This window comes from Mytilus californianus, unplaced genomic scaffold (genome assembly GCF_021869535.1).
Source record: "Mytilus californianus isolate M0D057914Y unplaced genomic scaffold, xbMytCali1.0.p SCAF_3, whole genome shotgun sequence".
NCBI classification, from domain to species: Eukaryota; Metazoa; Mollusca; class Bivalvia; order Mytilida; family Mytilidae; genus Mytilus; species Mytilus californianus.
Window position 1 is genome coordinate 76,452,347 of NW_026262679.1, and position 20,003 is coordinate 76,472,349.

Consider the following 20,003-nt stretch of genomic DNA (forward strand, 5'->3'; position numbering starts at 1 on the left):
TTATGCCTTGAATTTCTTTACTTTAAAATGAAAAATTGCTGTTTCATCGACTTGGTAAAATTTGAATATTGCCGATGACGAAAGCGACTGAAAGCAAGTATCGTAAAAAACAGGGCAACATGTTTTCGCTTTTGAGGGTCTGGCAAAGCTAGGTGGCGGACTGGAAAGCCACTTCTTCGCCCTAGTCGCCTGGTAGCGTGAGCCCTGTTCCAAGCTCACAAAAATGAATTCCAAATATCGATTTTAAAACGTTTTTTACAGGGATATTGATTATGCAGTGAAATAGTCCTTACAATTTCATTTATGCTGTGATTCCTTGCTTTGAAAAAAAGGAACCCGACTTCTGTTGATCAAGATGTCCCCTCAAAATAACTGAAATTGTGAACTAAATTTCCAGATCCTTGTTCTTATCATCATATGTAAGCATCACACCAGTAAAATCATACCATGACTGCCTACATTTGTAGCATGCCTCATGTCTTCAAAGATCCTTGTCCATAAAGGACTAGGGCATATGTATCATAGCTAGTAATATACATCCTTGGTCCCTTACTGTTACCCAAAATAATGTTGATTTTCATCTGGCATAAAAATGACGAAACCCCCTCAAAACTCCTAGCTGAAACCCCTGCAGTTTAAATTAGACAATGTTTGACATGCCCTTTTTGACATATCAATCATCGTGCTAAAGTGCCCTTTGCATGATTGGCTTCCTGCCCTTTTGAAATCCTAGCTGGAACACTGAGTTCTTGACCAAAAATCAAATCATTCCTCACTACAGATGGTGAGTAATATGTAATGATGAATCCTTCCCTGAAAGAGAAATTAATTTTTTCAAGTTATCATTAAGAAAGTTATGTGAAGACAATTGAAGGAGGTTTTTATCCTGACAGTAAACTATTATTTACCTCATGGTTAAGTCTTCCAGAACTTCCATCATTTCTCAGCTCAATATGTAACAGATCTTTGATATGTAAATTGAGAAGTTTGGTTTGAATTGCTCCAATGCCATTGGCTGCATCTATTACCAAACTAGCTTTATAATTCTTATTTCCCTGTCAAAAAATTTAAAACATGAATAGTTGTTTTTTATCTTTTTTGATGATTATATAGCATAGACATTGAACTGTTGCCTTTTTTTATCAATGTAGAAAGAAATCAACCAAATTAATCAGTTATCATCATAACCTAGGATTGAAATTTGTAAATTTTTGATTAAAAATGAATAATTATTGAAGAATCATAAAAATAATTTAGTGAATTGGTAAATGGACAATTGGTCTCACTTCATTTAACAGTGAACACATCTCTGGTCAAGGTTTAGTTTGAACTGACTTCTAATTTAATCTAAACACGTTTTTTTATTGGTCACGCAGTACAGTAATTTATATTGGATAAAAATTTCAGTTTAAAAGTAGAACTCACTACTGATTTTCACTTTTCAGAAACACCAGAAAACAGGTAGTCAACATTTTAATAATTTAGAATTTTTATGTTTAAATATGTCTTATTTTGTCGTTGAAACTTCTATCAGCGTTGTTAATTTGTTAATGAACATTGTGTTTCGTCGTTTGTTAATTTTTCAAAACAATATTCTTTATTTAATTTGAGCATTTCGTCGTTTGTTCATTTTTTCAGAAAGAATAATAGCTTATAGCGAATTGTCGATATTCTTTATTTAATTTGAGCATTTCGTCGTTTGTTCAATTTTTATCAACACTTGTCGTCGTCATTGGGATTTCAGTATACAGTTTTTGTTACTTTTAGGTAGTATTTCCGTAAATTATGGATCGTCCTAAGAGAAAAGTCGCGACAGTAGACTATAAAAAATTAAATAATTTTGGAACTTCTGGTATAGATGACATGGCATTTGAGTATATATTTCAGAAAATGGCCGATAGTAATTCGGATCGCGATGAGTTGCAACTTCATGCAGAGGAAGATGATATACTCGACCTTATGTCAGATGATGAGTCGAACAAATTAAATGAGGCCGCTGCTTTAATTTACACTACGCCACTTAAAACAAAGATCAAAGAGAGTGATGCGTTAAAGCAACATGAGTCTGATGAAGATCTGGAGTTGAGAATTAAGTTGCTAGAAGAAAAGAAACAACGACTCAAGAGGGATCAGCTCAACAAGCGTCAAAGAAAAAGAGTAAAAAGTTAAAGTCAGGACTTAAAATAAAATCTGCAGATAAAGTTATAAGCCACAGTTTTTTTCCACATAATTTTTTACAGTATGAGTATGTGAGTAAAGATTTGGAGTTTAAACAATTGAATTTTAAAATGCTTGTTGCAGGAGAACTCAAAATTATAAATAACTTCTGCAAAAACAAATCTGAAAAAGAAGGACATTTAAAATTATTACAGAAAATTGCCTATTTTAGTTCCATTTATCACTGGGCATCGGTATTAGAATTTTATGCTGTCTGGTTAAGACTTATTCAGTTAGGTAGAACAACATGGTCTGATGACTCACAGATGTTAGAGAATGTAATGTTAAGTGGACAAAGTTTGCAAAAGAAGTGAGGCAAGCCAATTTTAGATCAGTCTCCAAAAATCAAGCTGGTAAAGAGCAAATTTGGTTGTGTGTTAAATATCAGCGCAATAAATGTGAACATAGCAACTCAACTCACACAACAGTCATTAGAGGTATAACTAGGACTGTGCATCACATATGTGGTTCATGTTGGCAAAAAGATAATATCCAAAAAACACATCCTGAGTGTTCAGACAATTGCCCGAATAAAAAAGCCTGACTACAAAATTCATGTTTACATAAGAAAGATCATTGTAAATTGTGTATTGCAGTATTTGAAGTTATTTTACCAGAACAAAATTCTCTTTTGAATTTGCATAATTCCTTCATTGGTGTATCAGGATATAATTGTGATTTATTTAAAGTTCCAGTTTATTCTTAATTATGTATTAAGTTTTGGAGACAAGAATTATGTGATTATGAAGACCAAGAAGTCTGTGATATGTTGGAATTTGGTTGGCCTTTAGGTTTTGATAGAAAATTTGAGGAATTTGGAAACAATAAAATTGCTAAAAATCATAGTGGGGCAAGGGATTTTGCCAAAGATATTGACAAATATATCAAAAAGGAGGTAAGCTATGGTGCTGTACTGGGTCCTTTTGCATCAAACCCATTTAATGATCATTTGGTAATATCTCCTTTGAATTCTGTGCCAAAAGCAAACTCGGAAGAAAGGAGAGTTATCATGGATTTAAGTTTTCCAAAGGGTAAATCAGTCAATGATGGAATTGATAAAAATGTTTATTTAGGTAAACATATAGAACTTCATTATCCTAATGTAGATAATTTTATTGAAATCATTAAAGAGAAAGGTAAATTCTGTAAAATTTTTAAAAGGGATTTACGCCGAGCCTATTGACAAATTCCAGTTGATCCAAAAGATTATAATATAATTGGTTTTACCTGGAAAGGTCATTATTTTGTTGATAGAGTTTTACCTATGGGTTTAAAATCAAGTGCTTTCATTTGTCAGACAGTTACGAATGCTGTCAGATTAATAGCCAAAAACCATGATATATCTTTGATAAATTATTTAGATGATTTTGCTGGTGCTGAAATTAGTGAAAAAGCAGATATTTCATATAAAAAATTGAAATGGGTTTTAGATAGCTGTGGTTTGGAAGAATCGGTAGAGAAAGCTAGTAGTCCTTCTCACAGAATGAGTTTTTTAGGTGTTTGGTTTGATACTGAGAAAATGACAATGGAAGTCACTCCTGATAGATTGGTGGAGATTTTTGACTTAGTTTCATTTTGGTTAAATAAAGACACTGCATCTTTAAAAGAAGTACAGTCCTTAATAGGAAAACTGAATTTTATTGCTAGTTGTGTTCGACCAGGTCGTATTTTTATATCAAGAATTTTAAATTTTCTTAGGGAGTTTAAAAATGAGGATTGTGTTTTAGAGGTTTCCTTGGAATTGAAGCATGATCTTCTCTGGTGGTCAGAATTCTTGGAGATATATAATGGTGTTTCACTGTTGAATCTTCAAGAATGGACAAAACTAGACGAGTATATGGCTTCAGATGCATATTTGGTTGGTTGTGGAGGGGTTTCGAATGGACAGTTCTTTCATTGTGTGTTTCCAGATTTCATTGTCCAGCAAAACTTACATATAAATGCTTTGGAATTACTGTCAGTTATTGTTTGTTTGAAGTTGTGGGGACAGAGAGGCAGAAAGATATGCATTCAGTGTGACAATATGGTTTCAGCTCAAGTTATTAATCAAGGGAAATCAAGGAGTCGTTTTTTTCAAGCATGTCTTAGAGAAATATGTTTTATTTGTGCAATTAAAGAATGTGAATTAAGAGCTATTCATATAGACGGTATTGATAATAGGTTACCTGATATGTTGCCCAAATGGAGTTTGTCAGATATTTACCCCATGCAATTTTATAAATCAATTGAAGGTAGAAATTTTCAACATATTAATGTAGATTCAATTTTTTTCAGATTCTGTCACAATTGGTGAACGTAGTTTATCTGTTGATCTCCACATGCTTAAAACACAAGCACAAAAATTTTTGAAATCTGCACATGCATCAGGAACTAGAAAAAATTTAAAGATACAGTGGAAAGCCTTTTTTCTGTTTTGTCATTTTTATAATTTAAAAACATTGCCTTGCGATTTAAACACACTTTGCTTGTTTGCACAGTTTTTAAGTAGATCATTTAAAAGTGTAGACTCAATCAGAAATTATCTGAATGGAGTTAAGGTGTTACATTTACTTTTTGATCTATCTTTTATTCATTTTGAGTCATTTTATTTTAGATTATTTATGAAGGGATTAAAATGATGCAATCCCCACACAGTTTGGGCAGCTCTTCCAATCACACCTAGTATTTTATTAAAAATAAGGGAAGAATTAGATTTCGATGATGTCAATAGTTATACATATTGGTGCATTTTTCTTTTTACTTTCTATTTGATATGTAGAAAATCCAATTTGGTTGGGACAGTAGATGATAGCTCTAAATGTTTGCATAGAGAAAATATTTCAGTTTTTAAAGATTATTTATTAGTTCAGTTTCGTTGGTCTAAGACTATACAATTTGGGGAGAGAGTTTTAGAAATACCAATTATTAAAAATTTATCCTCTCCGTTATGTGCATTTAGTGCCTTCAAGGCCATGTGCAAAAAATTTCCTGTTTCAGCATCTTCCCCAGCTTTTCTTGTATTATCTGGTAGAAAAACTAAGCCAGCTTCCTACAATATGTTACAGACATTTTTAAAAAACATTATTGAGAAAATTGGGTTAGGTCCAACAAAATACTCATCTCATAGCTTCAGAAGAGGAGGTGCAACTTGGGCATGCCAATGTGGTGTATCTTCTGAACTCATTCAATTACAAGGGGATTGGAAGAGTGACGCCTATAAATTGTATCTTAGATATGGTTTAGATGACAAGATGCAAGTCTCATCAAAAATGATTTGTAGACTATGATATATGTTTTTTATTTGGAATTATAATTTTATTAGTAGTTAATAATTTACATTATATTGTAGGTTTGAAGGCATGGGGTAAACCCAGTTTAGTAATATCAGATTCAATTTTAAAGTATCTTCCGGAGATGAGAAATACGCAACTCCAGGCCTTTGGTGGGCTGAGTTGCGAAATGCTTTTAAGGAAATTAAAAAACAGGGTATTCACCTGGTACTTTTAACAATATAATTGTACATATGGGTACAAATGATGTATTTAACATTAATACTAATTTATTTGAGAAGTACATTCGTGATATTATACATGAATTGAGGATTTGTAATCCAGACTGTGTTATTATTTTATCTTCAAAATTACCCAGGCCATGTGATTTTAATCATTCTGAATTGTTCATCATCAATTTTAACAATGTACTAAAACAGTTGGCTTCCTCTCTTACTAATGTCAGATACATGGCATGTGAGAAGACTTTTTATAATAGAGTGAGGAAGCCAATTAACACTTTATTTTCAATTGACAAATTGCATTTGTCCACCACTGGTCCTAATAAGGTTTTTAGCTTTATAGCTAATACTCTTGCACATCTTTAAATCTTTTGAAGTAGAATGAATTTTGATTATGTTTGAAATTTGAATAAGAATTTTAAAATCAAATTTACTAGTAAATTGCAGCTTATTTTTAGGAGAAGGTTTACTCTTAATCTCCACATGAGAGAGAGTAGAATTTTGATCCTGTTTTTTCTATTATTGTAGAGGGTTTACACTGTTGACTCTATCATGCATCCTTGTTAGTACACCTGTCCTTGTGATGGGGGATCGAGGTTCGAGTCCTCGACTTGGATTATAGAAGATGGTGTAGACTTACTCTCTAATTATTTTAGAATTATTATAAAAGTTGCAATTTGCAGTTTCTGAGATTTGTTTGTTTGGCGGACCTTCGGTTTGGCGGGTATGAAATTTACATTTCATTTGTATCTCATAGAATTTTTATTTTGTTATGCTTCATTCTTTATATTTATTAAGATACTTCTTAGTAGTTCTTTAATTCAGAGTTTATTTGTCAGTTATAATCTATGATCACATGGTATTTCATTTGTGTTATAATCTTGACATATGTATATATTATTATGACTACCTGCAAAGCCTAAATAGAAGTTTTTATTTTAACAGTATTTTCTTCTGAATTAATTTGTAATTTTTTTTTTAGAGATTAAAAATGAATAATTATTGAAGAATCAGAAAAATAATTTAGTGAATTGGTAAATGGACAATTGGTCTCACTTCATTTAACAGTTAACACATCTCTGGTCAAGGTTTAGTTTGGACTGACTTCTAATTTAATTTAAACACGTTTCTTTTATTGGTCACGCAGTACAGTAATTTATATTGGATAAAAATTTCAGTTTAAAAGTAGAACTCACTACTGATTTTCACTTTTCAGAAACACTAGAAAACAGGTAGTCAACATTTTAATAATTTAGAATTTTTATGTTTAAATATGTCTTAGTTTGTCGTTGAAACTTCTATCAGCGTAATTAATTTGTTAATGAACATTGTGTTTCGTCGGTTGTTCATTTTTCAAAACCCTCCCTCCCTTTCCCTAAATGTGGAATAGATTTGTATGAGGCGGGTATGAAATTTACATTTCATTTGTATCTCATAGAATTTTTATTTTGTTATGCTTCATACTTTATATTTATTAAGATACTCTTAGTAGTTCTTTAATTCAGAGTTTATTTATCAGTTATAATCTATGATCACATGGTATTTCATTTGTATTATAATCTTGACATATGTATATATTATTATGACTACCTGCAAAGCCTAAATAAAAGTTTTTATTTAAACAGTATTTTCTTCTGAATTAATTTGCTAGTTGTCTCCCTTAGCATGCTTAGTGAGGACAAAATTTGATCATTTGTCAACATTCGTTAGAGTTTATCCATATACACTTTGTCCTAACTGATATAGTTTACCTATTTATGTCCTGAATGCTAGAGTTTACCTGTTTAAACTGTTTTCTGATTGCTAGAGTTTACCTGTTTACACTATTTTCTGAATGCTATAGTATACCTGTTTACATAACATTCAAAATACTAAAGCTTTCCTGTTTATGTAATGTCCTGAATGCTAAAGTTTAACTGTTCCACATTACATTCAGAATGCTATAGTTTACCTTTTTATATAATGTTCGGAATGCTGAATAGAAGTTTTTATTTTAACAGTATTTTCTTCTGAATTAATTTGTAAATTTTTTTTTAGTGATTGAAAATGAATAATTATTGAAGAATCAGAAAAATAATTTAGTGAATTGGTAAATGGACAATTGGTCTCACTTCATTTAACAGTTAACACATCTCTGGTCAAGGTTTAGTTTGGACTGACTTCTAATTTAATTTAAACACGTTTTTTTTATTGGTCACGCAGTACAGTAATTTATATTGGATAAAAATTTCAGTTTAAAAGTAGAACTCACTACTGATTTTCACTTTTCAGAAACACTAGAAAACACGTAGTCAACATTTTAATAATTTAGAATTTTTATGTTTAAATATGTCTTAGTTTGTCGTTGAAACTTCTATCAGCGTAATTAATTTGTTAATGAACATTGTGTTTCGTCATTTGTTCATTTTTCAAAACCCTCCCTCCCTTTCCCTAAATGTGGAATAGGTTTGTATGAGGCGGGTATGAAATTTACATTTCATTTGTATCTCATAGAATTTTTATTTTGTTATGCTTCATTCTTTATATTTATTAAGATACTTCTTAGTAGTTCTTTAATTCAGAGTTTATTTGTCAGTTATAATCTATGATCACATGGTATTTCATTTGTGTTATAATCTTGACATATGTATATATTATTATGACTACCTGCAAAGCCTAAATAAAAGTTTTTATTTAAACAGTATTTTCTTCTGAATTAATTTGCTAGTTGTCTCCCTTAGCATGCTTAGTGAGGACAAAATTTGATCATTTGTCAACATTCGTTAGAGTTTATCCGTTTACACTTTGTCCTAACTGATATAGTTTACCTATTTATGTCCTGAATGCTAGAGTTTACCTGTTTACACTATTTTCTGAATGCTATAGTATACCTGTTTACATAACATTCAAAATACTAAAGCTTTCCTGTTTATGTAATGTCCTGAATGCTAAAGTTTACCTGTTCCACATTACATTCAGAATGCTATAGTTTACCTGTTTATATAATGTTCGGAATGCTATAGTTTACCTGTTTATATAATGTTCGGAATGCAGTAGTTAGTTTATTGTAGTATCCATCCGCTGTTGGTTGTCCATAATTGTTGTTTGTATTGACACATCTCACCATATAATGTAACTGTGGTGTAGTCAATAGTCCTAAAATAGTAAACAGGAAGACATATTTATTGGATAAAAAGCTGTTGATTTTAGCTTCATGTGTGGAGGAAACTAGAGGATCTGTCCACCTAAGGAGCACCACCAGTTAGCTTTATGTTTTGAGGAAGCTAGGGTATCTTTCTACTTAGGCAGAAAACCAGTTGCAATGAGTTTATATAGATGCATAGAAGAGCTAGGTAAAGAGATACTTGGGACAGTATATTTATTGATTTAAGGTAGAGAAATATTGTATTTAACTACATGTATTTAAAAAAGATTAATATTGTATCCAACTGCAGTTGTAAAAAAAAATATATACATATTAACCATTCAGTACAAAATTAAGGAGATGTGGTATGATTGTCAATGAGATAAATATCTATCAGAGAACAAAGGATGAGGATGTAAATAAAGTGTATATTTACTATTTATGGATCATTGATGCAAAAATGTTCCCATATCACAATGCAGTTTATATTACATACCAAAATTTTGAAAGTTTCCCCCAGCTGCAGTGATGCCCTCTTGTAAAGCACTGGCTAAATGCTCACTACTTGGTCTGAAACATAAATATGATGCTCACTATATATTCCAATATAAATCATCAACCATTTATAGTAACAGATATAAGCCATATTTAAAACATACTAATTTACTGTTAGAAATAAAGGTTAAGTGTTAGGTATTGCAGGTATTGCAGGTTTGTATTTACCGGTTTGCAATTTTCACTTTTTTTTATTACTCAGACATTTCTTTAACTTTCACTTTATTTTTTTTCATGTTGTTTTGCCTCAAAGAAATAACTCAACTGCTGTGATGGATGAATTAACTATATACACTGCTGGCATTTGACAAAATATGTCCTTATTTGTAATATTTCCCATGAAAAAACACTGTGAATTGACAAATGGGTGATGCTCCACATTTGTTGCTACAAAATTACTGTAAATGAGGAAATTATTGCAAGCATTTACTATTGCAAATTTTGAAGACTGAATTAAAATGAGAGATTAATTATTGCGATTTCCAGAAAAGCTTTATATATATATTTGTATCATATATGAGTATGCAAGTTATTATTGCGATTCTTACCCAGTCCCATTATATGCAATAATTTCTGAATTTACAATATACATGAAGTAGATATGTAGAGCTGTAATAAAACAGTTAAATTCTAATAATTAAAATGCTTAATTTGAAAATTAACTGATTTAAGGTGCTACCCAACACCGTGACTAAAATTAATTTGGCTCGTTTAATTTTCATAAAATTTTGACAAAATATTTACTTTGACCCTTTGAAAAAAATATAAAAATTTCAAAAAACTTGAACCAATCACTTTCTCGGAAAAAATTCATTGGATATATAGCAGTTTATATTTTGTTAAACTTTTGAATTCGTCGTTCCCCTGTACCCACGAAATCCACGAAAATTGGTATCCAACGAATAATAATGAATCCACAGTAGTAGTCATTAAATTGTTTACACGATAATTAAAAAGAAGTTAATCAATGTTGTAAGCAGTTATCTTTTATCTTTGGCACAAACGGTAAATAAACAGGGATTTTCATGACCTGTTTTAAGATGGTGCACCATTTAACGAAAATATTGGTTATTCTATAATGAAATTGATATATGATACACAATATATCAATCAGTTTATTCACTATTCCTAACAATAAAATGGAGGAAATAAATAACTTCAATCACGACACACAAGGTTTTGTCCTGGTGAACGTTCCTTATTGGTTAAATTTTCATCCATAGAGATCCCTGAAATAAATAAAAGTTTTAAATCAATGATGTAAACAGTTACCTTGTATCTCTGGCAAAGAATACATTAGCAGGTTGGTTTTCATCGATATTCTCTTGTTGTATAATGGTATTAAGTTCTGTTGCAATGTCATCATCACTACAAAAAGCATAAAATATTAACTATACACAAATCAATCTTATCAAGGGCAACTGTAAACTGAAATTAGTTCAATATTAAGAATAAATACTTTTACCTAGATTAAAAAAAAACAACCCAAAACACTGGAATGTTTATTTAGTACCTGTCCATCTTAAATATCAGGCTGAGGAAAACAGCATATGAATGAATAGATATAAGAAGATGTGGTATGAGTGCCAATGATACAACTCTCCATCTAAGTCACAATTTGTAAAAGTAAACCATTATAGGTAAAAGTACGGACTTCAACACGGAGCCTAGGCTCACACCAAACAGAAAGCTATAAAGGGCCCCAAATATGACTAGTGTAAAACCATTAAAACAGGAAAACTAAAGGTCTAATCTACATGATCTATATAAAAACGAGAAACGAGAAACACTTATGAACCACATCAACAAACGACAACCACTGAACATCAGGTTCCTGACTTAGGACAGGTGCAAACAAATGCAGCGGGTTTAAACATTTTAATAGGTGCCAACCTTCACCCTACCTGAAACAATAGTGTAACATCACAACATAGAAAGACACAATATGAAGGCTACATTGATTGCAGCATGATACTACCACAACATGTCAACTATGGAACATTGAACTGTACATATCATAAGCCACAGTGGACACAGTTTTGGGCTTGACACAGGAATATGTAGGTCATAGATTATTGACTGCTTATAACTAAGAAAATGCACGATCTACATTAGATCTCACCAAAGGAAAGACTTTAATAAATAATTCATAGAAAAACTACATAAAACCTTTACTTGTTGGAATCTGAAAAGTTCAAAATGAAAAATAAAACAACTTTAACATTCAAATTAAAATTTTAAGCACCATGTAAAAGAATGTATGAAATACTAAGCATTAGATAAACTTTGAGGGCAATAGCCCAATGGGCATATCTAATATACACCGAGATATTATTGTCAATGTAGAATGATAGTTTTTAATAAGTTAGGAGGGGGGTCTTTCAGTGATTTGACCATATGTTATTGAAAAGCATGATGAATACAGGATATCCAATTTCATTTTACCACATCTTTATGTAAGTACAAATAACACTATATCAAAGTATCATCCATTTAACTGATATTATGTTGAAAATTATCTTGAATAACCATATGATCATGATGATATTGCATAAAAATCTTATGAGAAAGAATACTTGTAAGTCATGACCATTTCAGTATAACTAACAATCATTTTTAGAAGAAACATTTTGTGGTGAGAAGAGCCACAATTTAACAGAAAAAAGGAACCTACATGTACCATTTCTGATTTAAAATGAAAGATTTCTTTCTAGCCAATAATGGCGTCCATTGCTGAGCATAGTAATCTTTCATAACAAAACAAAATAAATACATAAAACAAAATTAAAATCTTTAATTAACTATAATCATATATATGTGATTAAAATGAGAAAATAATGACAAAAAGAAACAAAATATAATCATACATGTCAGAATACACAATACTAAATTAACCACATATCAATCTATATTAATAACGATGATATTTACCGATCAGGAACCACACTTTAAGATAAGAGCATTAGCAAAATCAAAACTGTATGCGTCATGTGTTTATTTTAACAATTTTTTCTTCAAATAAGTTTTTAAAATTTCTGATCTGCTCAATGTTTAAAAATACAAGGACTTACATATTTTTCAAGCTGAAATTAGGTCTAATATAATTTTAGAAAATGTAAACATTTGTATATGTGGTACTTATATGTATAAATACAATTTTTTTTTCAAATTTTAACTGAAGAAAACTAGTGAATGGTGAATCCTTGTTTATTTAATTCTTTGTACAACCAATTGGCTAAATATTTGAAAAACCAAGTTGATTTATTGTAACATGTAATTACCAGCTAAATCTATCCAGAATATTATACTCAAGATTTTCACTGAATCATTTGGAAAAGAGATTCTACCATTTAATCCAAAAAGTTGTGATACTTATATATACTTATTATCATAATTTTATTATAACTATCAAGATAAGATAAATACCATTGTCAATTAGGTATTATTGAAGGATTTCTCTTTATCTTACAATAAACAGTGCTGTTCCTTTGCTTTTTGTGTGTTTTTTGCTGTGCATGTACTGATTTTGTGTTTTTCTAGGATGTATTTTCATTACATAAACATTCAGATCACCACAGTTAAGTAAAATTACTTACATTATAACCATTTTTCCAAAATTTTCATATCTATATAGATTTATACCTAAGCTTAAGACTAAAGCTTCAGCTGCCATCTTTTAAGATTTCTTTCGACTTAAATGTTATCTACCCTTAAATCAAGGCAACAGTATTTTACCCTAACCAATATCTCATAAATTGACTTAAAAGATACAAATCAAGGAAACAAACAAAAATTGAAGGAATCGCATGAACTCCAAAAGGAGGGAAACCAGGTGCATGGAAAAGGTAATTTTCTCTTGCAAAACCATACTTAGTCAAAATGTCACAATCGGGAAAAAGACAAAATTACAAATCAGGAAACTATTCTGGTATCGAAAGACCTAAGATTGAGAAAATATGTCACTAGTGAGTTTAGATACAGGCATATCACTCAAATACTCACTCAATATTTGCTAACTTTGTAGCAATACTTTCCCATGAAGATTCCAACATTTCTCCCATAGGATCTACAAGTTTTACTCCATTATCTTCCTCTGGATTGTGAGATGCTGTTATCATCGCACCTATTGTGGCTGAAATATACAATTTTTACATGAATTTAAAAAGACAATGTTTCAAGCATCACAAAATTTTCTCCCTTATTAGAATATATGAACATAGAACACCATATCTGTTAAGTGAATTTAAAAATCTGACTTAAAACCCTTATTTGGTATATATTTAAAACATTTTATATAAAGAGTTTACCTTTCTTAACTTTGGACCGCAAAACAGCCAGCACTCCCATTCTAAACAACACATGTTCCAAATCTTCACCTCTGCAAATAAAATAAAACATATGTTTAATAAAGAATGTTTTAACAACTATTACACTTTCAAAATGTTTTTTTAGTTCCTCCAAATCTTTATGTACTTTTATATATTGCATTTGTTGATTTAGTTAAATTAAAAATTTCATTTTATTAGTAAGAAGAAATACATCACTTGAAAAAAACCCATTAAATTATTTGACATTCTACAAACTTCCTAGTCTACTTCAAACACATTCAAGTGTTTAAGAAAAGACAAGTATTCTGAATCAATTCATGAACAGCATGTCAAACTACTGCTAATCATTTTCTTCTAGGCTAGCATTTAAGTGCAAACACTGTTAAGAGGCAAATGATACAGTTACAGGGGAGGTAATGATGTTGCTAACGTAAAATGTTATTTTTCACGTCAAACTGTGACATATCGGGAAAAGATGCATTTTCGACTGATTTTTATCATTCAGACTGATTTAACTTGAAAACGAGTTCATGGACCCTAGGCCTCTTTTTGAAAAGAACATTTAGCTTGATTATGTATGAAGATTATTTGTGCTAATTTCAGGGTTCTCACTAGGAATTTTTCATGGTGAGTCCTGGGACTCATCACTTTTAGAAATGGTGAGTCCCAATAGATTTTGATGAGTCCAGGAAGCATTTAATTTTTTGTGTCTTAATATGATGAAATAAAACTAAAATGACGCGTGTTGGATAGGTAGTTTTTATTATATCAATAAAAGTTATGATATCTTAAGTTATTGTCCATTACAACTTGTATAGACTGCCATTTCCTCTCTTTGTTTGGTTTAGTTGGTGTAGTGACAAGTTGTTGTTTCTGAAGATCTTTCTATGTCTATCAATTCTTGGTGTAGTGAGTCATTGACTCTTGGGTCTTTAACTTGGTTCAGATGATTCAATGTCATCAGGTTCTCTTTTGAAGGACTTTAACTTTGACTGACTCTGACATTGTGATACTGATGTCAATTTTTTGAACAAGCCAGTATTTATAAGAAATTGGGATTGCATGAACACAGACTTGTCACAGTTCATATTAATTATTATTAATCAATTTTAATCATATTTAATCATTGAGTTAATAATCACTTTGATGTTTGCATCATGATAATTTTTATAATGTTTGATTAAAACAAGCAAATCTAAAGTTAACATCGTAACCGTAAATCATTTTTTAATTGGATTTGTTTCAATTTCAAAACATTTTTCACCTTTGTTTAGTATCGCGATGTTTAACATGCACAATACGAGAACAAAGTTAAATCATTTGAAGACCAGTAAAATTATTCTTATCCGTAAAATATTTCAATAAAATGCTTCGCTGGGCGCAGCTTGATACGACCGCAGAGGTCGAACCCTGAACAGTTGGGGCAAGTATGGACACAACATTCAAGCTTGATACAGCTCTGAATTTGGATTGTGATTAAATATTTGACACAGCATAGGTTTCTGACACAGAAAGAATGTGGTCTAAGAACTTCAATTTTTTTAATTTACCTATTATGGTCCAATGTCCAAAATCAAAATACATGGTTAGATTCAGCATATCAAAGAACCCCATATATTCAATTTTTGTTGAAATCAAAAAAAGTTTAATTTTGGACCCCAACTTGGACAAATTTGAAAACTGGTCCCATAATCAAAAATCTAAACACATGTTTAGATTCAGCATATCAAAGTACCCCAAGAATTCATTTTTTGTTAAAATCAAACTAAGTTTAATTTTGGACCCTTTGGACCTTAATGTAGACCAATTTAAAAAACGGGACCCAAAATTAAAAATCTAAAAACACGGTTAGATTTGGCATATCAAAGAACCCCAATAATTCAATTTTTGATGAAATCAAACAAAGTTTAATTTTGGACCCTTTTGACCACAATATGAACCAATTTGATAGCGGGCCTACAAAATAAAAAATCTAAATACATGGTAAGATTCAGCATATCAAAGAACCCCATATATTCAATTTTTGTTGAAATCAAACAAAGTTTAATTTTGGACCCCAATTTGGACCAACTTGAAAACTGGGCCAAAAATCTAAAATCAAAATACATGTTTAGATTCAGCATATCAAAGAACCCCATATATTCAATTTTTGTTGAAATCAAACAAAGTTTAATTTTGGACCCCAACTTGGACCAACTTGAAAACTGGTCCCATAATCAAAAATCTAAACACATGTTTAGATTCAGCATATCAAAGAACCCCAAAAATTTAATTTTTGTTAAAATCAAACTAAGTTTAATTTTGGACCCTTTGGACCTTAATGTAGACCAATTTAAAAAACAGGACCCAAAATTAAAAATCTAAATACACGGTTAGATTTGGCATTTCAAAGAACCCCAATAATTAAATTTTTGATGAAATCAAACAAAGTTTAATTTTGGACCCTTTTGACCTCAATATGAACCAATTCGATAGCGGGCCCACAAATAAAAAATCTAAATACATGGTAAGATTCAGCATATCAAAGAACCCCATATATTCAATTTTTGTTGAAATCAAACAAAGTTTAATTTTGGACCCCAATTTGGACCAACTTGAAAACTGGGCCAAAAATCTAAAATCTAAATACATGTTTAGATTCAGCATATCAAAGAACCCCATATATTCGATTTTTGTTGAAATCAAACAAAGTTTAATTTTGGACCCCAACTTGGACCAACTTGAAAACTGGGCCCATAATCAAAATTCTAAACACATGTTTAGATTCAGCATATCAAAGAACCCCAAGAATTCAATTTTTGTTAAAATCAAACTAAGTTAAATTTTGGACCCTTTGGACCTTAATGTAGACCAATTTAAAAACGGGACCCAAAATTAAAAATCTAAATACACGGTTAGATTTGGCATATCAAAGAACCCCAATAATTCAATTTTTGATGAAATCAAACAAAGTTTAATTTTGGACCCTTTTGACCTCAATATGAACCAATTTGATAGCGGGTCCACAAATAAAAAATCTAAATACGTGGTTAGATTCAGCATATCAAAGAACCGCAAGAATTCAATTTTTGATGAAATCAAACAAAGTTTAATTTTGGACCCTTTTGACCTCAATGTGGACAAGGTTGATAACGGGGCCCAAAAATCAAAAATCTAAATACATGGTTAGATTCAGCATATCAAAGAACCCCATATATTCAATTTTTGTTGAAATCAAACAAAGTTTAATTTTGGACCCCAATTTGGACCAACTTGAAAACTGGGCCAAAAATCTAAAATCTAAATACATGTTTAGATTCAGCATATAAAAGAACCCCATATATTCAATTTTTGATGAAATCAAACAAAGTTTAATTTTGGACCCTTTTGACCTCAATGTGGACAAAGTTGATAACGGGGCCCAAAAATGAAAAATCTAAATACATGGTTAGATTCAGCATATCAAAGAACCCCATATATTCAATTTTTGTTGAAATCAAACAAAGTTTAATTTTGGACCCCGATTTGGACCAACTTGAAAACTGGGCCCATAATCAAAAATCTAAATACATGTTTAGATTCAGCATATCAAAGAACCCTAAAAATTCAATTTTTGTTAAAATCAAACTAAGTTTAATTTTGGACCCTTTGGACCTTAATGTAGACCAATTTGAAAACGGAACCAAAAATTAAGAATCTAAATACACGGTTAGATTCGGCATATCAAAGAACCCCAATAATTCAATTTTTGATGAAATCACACAAAGTTAAATTTTGGACCCTTTGGACCTCAATGTGGACCAATTTAAAAACGGGGCCCAAAATCCAAAAACTTAATACACGGTTAGATTCAGCATATATAAGAACCCCAAGAATTCAAGAATAAAACCCCATTGAAATTGATCAAGAAATAAGCAATTTATACGAAGTATCTTCTTTTGCACAATACAGTGCAATTGAATATTTCTTGCTATTGTGCAATACTGTACAATTGACAATTTCTTGCTATTGCGCAATATTGTGCTATTGGATATTTCTTGCTATTGCGCAATACTGTGCAATTGAAGATTTCTTGCTATTGCGCAATACTGTGCAATTGAAGATTTCTTGCAATTGTGCAATACTGTGCAATTGAAAATTTCTTGCTATTGCACAATACTTATTATATAATAATTTACACATCCTGTTTGGTGTGTATCTCCTACCATATCATTATTATTTGCTTTTAAATATTAATCAGAAATAACCAACTTAAAATGGAAAATTTTAAAAGAAAAAAAAAAGGAAAAAAAGAAAAAAAAAGAAAAAAAAAAAATCCCCCCCCCCAAATTTTGTGAACCCCCTTATGATTCATCACCCCCAAACTCAATCCCAGCCTTCCCTTTGTGGTATGGTACCTTGCAGTACAATTTCAGAGAGATCCATACACTTGAACACAAGTTATTGTCTGGAAACTAGAAAAATGCTTATTTTTGGCCCCTTTTTGGCCCCCAATTCCTAAACGTTTCAGGCAATTACCCCCAAACTCAATTCCGGCTTTCCCTTTGTGATATGGAACCTTGTAGTACAATTTCAGAAATATCCAAACACTTACACACAAGTTATTGTCATGAAACTAGAAAAATGCTTGTTTTTTTCCCCTTTTTTGGCCCCTAATTCCTAAAATTTTGAGGCAATTACCCCCAAAATCAATTACAGCCTTCCCTTTGTGATATGGAACCTTGTGGTACAATGTCAGAGAGATCCATACACTTACACACAAGTTATTGTCTGGAAGTTACAAAAATGCTTATTTTTGGCCCCTTTTTGGCCCCTAATTCCTTAACTGTTGGTACCATAACCCCCAAAATCAATCCCAACCTTCCTTTTGTGGTATTGAACCTTATGGTAAAATTTCATGGAGATCCATTCACTTAAACTAAAGTTAGAGTGCGAAAACCAATGTGTCTTCGGACGACGCCGGACGACGACGACGACGACGACGACGCCAACGTCATACCAATATACGACCAAAAAATTTTCAATTTTTGCGGTCGTATAAAAATGACGCGTCCAGCTCGATTTTCATGCGTCCAGGACACGTATATGCGTCTTAACGAGAACCCTGTAATTTCTATGAACAAATCACCAATGAAATTTTTTTAAATTAGATAAATATACAGCAAAAAATGCTGTTCTTTGACTAAAATCATAAAAATGTGATAAAAATGAATAATTTCCAAATAACTGTTCCACAAATTCAAAGCACACTTATGTAGAGAAGATATTCCAGATGCTTTTACAAAAATCCGCTTGTGTTTATCTTTTGAAATAATAAAAAAACTAATTTTCCTGTACATGTCTAAAATTTTGACCCCATTTATCTCTAAAAGTAGCACTTGAAGGTATATTTTTTTATTACATATTTGAATTAACTAGGTGAAAAATAGCTTGTATGCAAACTTTTGTCAAAAATTCACTGTCGGGGATCAAAACTGTATCGTATGCCCTTAAATACTGAATGCAATTCTGATGATATACAAATCAGGCCTTATTACAAAGCAATATCAGAAATTTTGTCTTGTGTTAACAATTGTAATCAGTCGAGTATAGACAGAGGAAAAGATTAGCAGCTGGGTCCAGTAGCTCAGGCTACTAAATTTTGGGTTGGTCCTAAATTTTTGCCGAATATGTCCATAGTACTTATGTTACGAATTGCAAAAAGTTTATCTTTCATATTGTGGCAGCTTGGGACTTAGGGTGAAAATTATGGCCCTATTGACCTGTTCCCTGATAGATGGTGAAATCAGAAAGTTGCAACAGATTTGCACTAAACCTTGAATGTTCATCAGTTATATAACTTTCTTGTAGCAGTATAATAGGTCCACTGCACAGAAATAAAGACATTGAAAATGAAATAAGTTGTCCAATATAAAAATAAGGAGATCTGGTATGATTGCCAGCAGGGGTTGACTTAAGCACTGGCCCACTGGCCCAAGGCCAGTAGAATTTCGATAGGGCCAGTTGAACATGAAGACTACTGGCGCCATTGGCCATTACATTCGACTATATTTTACTTAAATAGTATTATTATGGCAAATTTTATTTGAGTTGGGCCAGTAAATTTACGCTCTTACTGGCCCTATTGGCCATACTTTTAAATTTTGTTAAGTAGACCTCTGGCCAGTGAGACAACTATCCACTCAAATTCAAATGAAGTGGCTGTAAACAATAATAGATACCTACATGTATATAAAGCTAATGCTTATTTTTTTTCACCATGTATGCAAAAAACACAAGTAACATTTTTTATACCTATATATTGCTACTG

General features: G+C 31.2%; 1 protein-coding gene across 1 annotated transcript in view; it reads right to left on the minus strand.

The window, feature by feature from the left end:
* Nucleotides 1-20,003, minus strand: part of LOC127733248 (phosphoacetylglucosamine mutase-like) — a 46,156-nt gene that overhangs the window by 21,492 nt on the left and 4,661 nt on the right. The window contains exons 2-7 of the mRNA XM_052242574.1: nt 13,694-13,764; nt 13,389-13,518; nt 10,659-10,754; nt 9,328-9,401; nt 8,715-8,842; nt 909-1,055 (exon numbers count right to left, since the gene is read on the minus strand). Coding sequence (XP_052098534.1) covers nt 909-1,055; nt 8,715-8,842; nt 9,328-9,401; nt 10,659-10,754; nt 13,389-13,518; nt 13,694-13,764 — 646 coding nt within the window. The remainder of the gene's footprint in view (nt 1-908; nt 1,056-8,714; nt 8,843-9,327; nt 9,402-10,658; nt 10,755-13,388; nt 13,519-13,693; nt 13,765-20,003) is intronic.